Source organism: Natator depressus, chromosome 1 (genome assembly GCF_965152275.1).
Source record: "Natator depressus isolate rNatDep1 chromosome 1, rNatDep2.hap1, whole genome shotgun sequence".
Taxonomy (NCBI): domain Eukaryota; kingdom Metazoa; phylum Chordata; order Testudines; family Cheloniidae; genus Natator; species Natator depressus.
The window spans coordinates 4,365,602-4,372,265 of NC_134234.1; the positions used below are offsets into that span (position 1 = coordinate 4,365,602).

Below are 6,664 nucleotides of genomic sequence, written 5' to 3' on the forward strand. Positions count from 1 at the left end.
TTCTGCTTAGTTTCTGTCCATGTTTGCATTTTGAGAATGGTTTCACAGAGCTGTGTACCATGAAGCCCAGGTCCCTGTCCTGGATTCACACAGTAAAATTAGAACCTTGTGAAGTGTTTGAAGAGTTCAACTTTTCCCGTGAATGGGCATACACTCTGAAGTTATTGACATTAAAATTCATCTGCTATCCTGCTGCCTATTCACCTGGCTTGGTTAGCTCCTTCTGGGGACTTCTCTGGATTTGACTATGACCTACATAATCTGGTGCCATCTGCAAATGTTGCCACCTCACTGCTCATCCCCTTTCTAGATTGTTAATAACTATAAAACATTTACCATACCAACTGTTGTATAAAGTGTGTAACCCCCCTCACTGTGCTTCTCTCCCTTCACAGGCACCTTGAGTATTTCTGAGGTTGATCGACACATTGATGATTTCATGGCAACTTTCAACTTCACCACATCTGACCGTTCAATATTCATCCTAATGGGTATCCCTGGTCTGGAAGCTGGACACATCTGGATTTCCATCCCTTTCTCTACTTCCTACCTTATCAGTCTTTTCGGAAATATTATGCTTCTTTTTGTTGTAAGTAAAGAGCAGACCCTCCACAAGCCAATGTACCTGCTAATCTGCCTGCTCGCACTCACAGACATCGCCACATCTACCTTCGTCGTGCCAAAGGCACTGTGTATATTTTGGTTCAATTTGAAAGACATTACAGTGGGTGGCTGCCTCACTCAGATGTTCTTACTTCACACGGTTTCTTTTATGCAGTCAGCCATTCTTGTGATAATGGCCTTCGATCGCTATGTTGCCATGTGTAACCCTCTGAGATATGCCGCCATCCTCACCAATGCACGAATAGCTAAGCTAGGGCTTGTGGCTTTGATCAGATCTGTTATCTGCATGCTGCCTCTGCCCCTGCTCCTGAGCAGGTTGCCATTCTGTGCCGACCGCAGTATCCTCCAAACACACTGCGAGCACATGGCTGTGGTGAAAATATCATGTGGGGACATCATGGTGAACAGGATGTATAGTTTTGTTATAGTGTTTGTGGTCATTGGGATCGACCTGACACTCATTGCTCTGTCCTACAGTCTGATCATCAGGGCCGTCCTCAGAATCTCCTCCAAGAGAGCCCACCAGAAAGCCCTCAACACCTGCACAGCCCACATCTGTGTGATGCTGATGACGTATACTCCCGGCTTCCTCACCAGCGTGACTCACAGGTTTGGTCAGGGCATCGCTCCCCATGTTCACATCATCTTGGCCAACCTGTATTTGCTCCTCCCTCCCATGCTGAACCCTATCATTTATGGGATCAAAACCAAAGAGCTTCATGACAAAGTGGGCAAATACACCTGCAGAAGGTGATCAGTGGGGGTGACTGACTTTAAACCTGTGTGACAAGAGGGGGAAAGGATATCTCCTCATTAATGAAGGGTGTTATGTCCCAGTTTGGCTGAGTTCCGTAGCCCATTGGGCGAGTTTGCCTTTGTCATATTCACTGCTACTGTAGCCCAGCTCTATTATATTCACTGCTTTGCATTATATTCTGTTTTTCATTAGATTCAGTAGTAATGCAAGAAACTGACAGACCACTATCTGTAAGATATTAGCTTTAACTAGTTAACATATGTTAGAGAGCTTATTCCTTCACTCTGCCACTTCCATGGTCCTTCTCGCATGAACAGAGAACAACAATACCCGAAGTCCGAAGGTGCAAACAATTCGATGTTTATTGGGGTGAACTTCCAGCAAGCTTAAATACAAGTTCCTTTTTCCATATTTTCGAATCCCAACTTACTTCCTGTTTGCCCCTAATTTATATAGTAATATTCTTAGCTATACCTTAACCAATCATTCTACTGAAATTTAACTAACCAATCCTAACATATTGTAACATGATTAGCTAACCAATTATATCCCACCACCTTAATTAGATTACACCCAGCAACATTAATTATACAGCAGACAGAAACAATCACAGAACCAGACAGAGATTATACAGACAAACAATAGCAAAGTTGGAACTCTAATGACAAAACAATACAGAAGTGAGGATTTCACATCCCAGCTATTGATAAGTGAGTTCTTGCCAGACAGTATGCTATCAAACTAAGTTTCCTTTTACATTTTCTAGGCACTTCCCTTTCTCTGGAGGTGATAGGAATTATCAGGACAGGATTGTATTCAGGACAGGATTGTATTCCTAACAGCCCAATAGCACCTTCTTTCAATGTGACTAGTTTGGAATGTGAGGATGTGACTGTTCGCTTCCTGGCTTATGGCTGCCTCTGCTGCTTAGCCAAAGGCCTTAGCCTAAGAACAGGGCCTCAGACAGTCACAGTAAGAGAGGGCCCTTACACCAGCAGACAGTGATTTTGATTCTTTCTTTTATACCTCTAGAACTAGCCAAGTGATAAGAATACCCCTAAATTCTTAAAGTACAGGCTTTTGCAGACAGGCCTGAATATCTATATCCTAACAACATATGTCTTGAGGCCTATGATCTTTAAATAAGCTTTGAAGGGACTAACAGTCCAATGGAAAACCTTGAATATTTGGGGAGCTGAAAATAGAGGTCAAGGGCCTCAGTACATCTGTAGGTGTAATGTGTTTGAGACAGACACTGTTTTGTGTGGCCTATAGGGAGAGGATTTACAGAATAAATCATCATCATCATTCCTGGTGAGGCTGACCAAGGGGAAGACTCTGACGAAGAGGGTGACCTATGCTGGAAACAGCCAATTTTGCATGGTAACCAATCAAAAAGGTACCAATATGGTCCCTTGGATTGTCCTTTCACAGACACAAATTTGTTTTACTCCAAGCAACTTACTTTGTTAGGGAATCAAGTAATTTCCCCTATTCCCACCTTTAAAAACATCATCGTCATCCCGTTTAACCCAGCCTCTCAGGATTTAATTATCCAAAGTCACCTGCATTTCTTGTCTATATTCCCCTGCTAGGATTACAATTAAAGTCATTGTTGGCTCGTAAGGAGACCCACCTCATAGAAATTACTAACAATATGGATAAAGCCAAACAAGCTATTACCCAATTAATGAGTAAAGGTAATAAGTTTTCAACAATCCCTAACGTAGATGTTGAAGTAAAAGGATGGGTTATTGTCCAAGAAATTACAAGAGGAATTATTTATGAATGTACCTAGTGCAAACTCAAAGAATATAAGCAAAAACTTCAAAGACCTAGGTCAGTACCAAACACTGATGATGGAGCCTATATATATGGTACATATCCCAAAAACACACCAGGGTCCAGAGTATCATTTTTATGATACTCTTCATCCATTTTGAGAGGTGGAAAATAGTAATGAAACTATCCACACAAATGCCTGACCATCCACATCCATATTTGTGTGACGAGGTTCATTTTACAAATCACCACAACAAAAAGGGGCATGTAGCCTATATGGCTAACCTGCTTGCTCTACTATAGAGACTTATTTTCTTCCAGATTTCTTATTTCTTTATGGTTTTGATTATTTGTTTTATTATAGTAGGTTATAATAGGTTTATATTAAAGTGGTTTGGGTGTAACAGAAGAAACTTACAGGCAACACCCTGTATGTTGTGCTAAGGCAAAGTTACCATGCATATGTCTGGTTCCTTACACCCAGCCTTACCTCTGTCCATGTCCCGCACTGGCCCAGGCTGGGACCACAGCTGGGGGAGGCTGTGGGGCCCCAGGTCGGGGCCAGGAGTGGAGCCCAGTGGCTGGGACCCTGCTGGCTGCAGAGGGGCTGGCGGTTGGGACCTGAGGCCGGTGGCTCCCTGGGCAGCTGCGGAGGGGGCCGACAGGGACCTGGGACATGTAGCTGGGACCCTGGGTGGCTGCAGAAATGCTGGCAGCGGGGACCTGGGGCCAGCATCTGTGACCCTGGGCGGGACCTGCTGGCACGCTCCACCTATGCTGGACAACGGATGTTGCCGGACCAGGGACTACCGGTGTAGAGAGGTACGACCTGCAGTATATAATCATACACTTTCAGAGAGCTAAAGAGAACAGAAAGAAACTACAATGCTGAACTTCTTTGTGATATGTGAGTACAATTTAAATGATTTTTTTTTATGTCCAATCCTTCAGGAAAGCTGGAGGATAAACCAAATAAAAACTAACAGTAACTAACTAATTCAACACAAAATGTGGACATTGACCACCATCACTGAATGCAATTAGACATAAATAATGTAATAATGTTATTGTTGTTTTTACACTATGTATGTTTTGCGCTACTTTTGGATTTTTTTTTGCCACCATTAGCTACTTTTTTGTTTGAAACAACTGCCAAAACTCTATTGGAATACAGGTACTAGTGTTAAACCCCACCATAGAGGTCTTACTATGCAATGTGGAGCATGAAGTTACTGGACATAGTGTCGGTATACAATACTTGATACACTCTTAATTGATTACAAAACAAACCTTACTCACTCTACATTCATACCGCAAACATATTATACTAGAGTCTCAAAAAGACCAGAATAGTCCAAATGGCCAGTCAAGATTCCTTCGAATCATAAGATGTGGTGAGCCGGTGAAAAACACATAGATAACCACACCACACAGGGCTTTGGATCAATAAAAAACTCTGACTTGCAAAAATCAGAAGGACCAATTATAGTCCATTCCGTCCATTTGCCTTTGTTTACAAGGTCTTCTACCCATGCAATTCCATAGAGACAATCCAGGGTGGCCCACCATGTCCTCCAATTCTTATCAGTGTAGCTGTTGTTTCCATTGCTGTTGGTTCTCTGTATTTTTCCCAGAACATAGCAAGATTGTTTTTTGCACAAAAGTTGTAATAGTTCTTGACATTTTGAACTTAAGTTCTTGCTTCAGCTGTTATGTCACAACACATGTATTCATATCTGCATGTGTCATTCATACCAGGCCTCAATGACCCATAACATATTACATGAAGAGAGAGAGAGAGATTCCAACATTCTGCACTCTTGATACATGATTAATGCCATTAAATATTATATCACTTTATAATTTTGCAAGGTATTCAATTTTATATACAACTTTCTCTGAAATTTCTTGTCACTTTCTTATTCAGTAGTATAAACATAGCATAATAAAGGTTAACAAAATCATTAATGCAAATAATATCACAGGTTTCAGAGTAACAGCCGTGTTAGTCTGTATTCGCAGAAAGAAAAGGAGTACTTGTGGCACCTTAGAGACTAACCAATTTATTTGAGCATATAGCTCACAGCTGTAGCTCATGAAACCTTATGCTCAAATAAATTGGTTAGTCTCTAAGGTGCCACAAATAATATCACAATAGGATGTAGCATTAAATTTAGAAGCTATGACACTGGGAGACCATCCTTTCAAAACATCAAACCAATGATGGACTGTCAATTCTTCTCCTTCTTTCCCCAGGTTTAATGTTTGACCATTGTGCATCAGAATGTTGATTTTTCCCAGCTCAGCAGACTTAGATAGATAAATCTTTTGCATATTGCCTGTTTTTTGTCACTTTTATCGATCAATTTTCCCCGCTGTTCCCAATGTATCCCCAAATCAAAGGACCAATCTACATCTTTTGGTTCCCAGATAATGTCTTTTTATAGAAATAGAAGTCCTCAGTAAATAATCCCATTAATAATTACCTCTGTTACATTACATTTACATGATTCAATTGGGCCTTTTTCTGTCATACTTCCTCAAAATACATCTTTCTCAGTGGTTACCACACGAATACACCCATTGCCTAAATGACACACTCTTGTGCCACCAGAGGCTAAATATTCCATGGTACATTGTCCACTTGAATGATTCAAACGGCATCCCTCTAGGGACCACATTAGTTCTGGACACACCCATTTACTTCATCCCCGCTCTTCACAATGTTTCCTGAATTTTCCTAACTTATAATCCCTTTCTTCTTGAATCATGTGTCCCACTAATTTCTTTTTGCAATAACTCTCCATTAATACTTTTTGGCAACACCCAGGCCATTATTGGTTTTCTTTGCTTCCTTGTGTTGTGTAACAGCATTCTGCCTTCCCACTCTCCCCTCAAGGGTGGTTTTATTCCAATTAAATTCCATATATTTCTTCTTTCCTACAATTCGTTGATTCCATATATGAGGATCTTTGAACCACTCAAAAGGCCACTGCCCATTATTTAACAGATTAACCATTCTCTCTATGTAATATAGCCCATAAATTGACATCTGTACACATCATATTGCTGGCACAGTTCCACTGTCAATCTCAGACACACCAAATATATTCACATTTAGAGATGTTGTGAAGGTTTGGGCTTGTTTGAATTGGAGTTCCCCGCTTCTTATACCTTGTTCCGATAATGCACCAAAATTGGGCGTCACATCTTTCTGTACAGCCCTCAAAAATCTTACCCAAAGCTGACAGTTTCCCTTGTAACGTCTCAATATCAAATGAGTTTAAAACTCCAGCGCCAATGCCACCTACAATATATTCCCCTTTACCTCTTTTATTTTGTATTATACCATCTCCCCACTGTTGTTGCCATGCTTGTGATAGAGGTGCGGCATATGGCATACGCTCCGGATGTTGTGCACTTATATTTACTTGCGCTCTCTCCAACCCAATTATTTGATACACAATAGTTGGGGCTTCAATTACTTCTCCCCTCCATTAC

At 41.1% G+C, this 6,664-nt stretch overlaps 1 protein-coding gene across 1 annotated transcript; it reads left to right on the forward strand.

Annotated features, from left to right (window-relative positions):
• Window positions 1–439: 439 nt before the first annotated feature.
• Window positions 440–1,378, forward strand: LOC141975505 (olfactory receptor 52P1-like). Its single transcript, XM_074935949.1, has one exon. The coding sequence runs from the start codon at window positions 440–442 to the stop codon at window positions 1,376–1,378; it is 939 nt and encodes a 312-aa protein (XP_074792050.1).
• The last annotated feature ends 5,286 nt before the right edge of the window (window positions 1,379–6,664 follow it).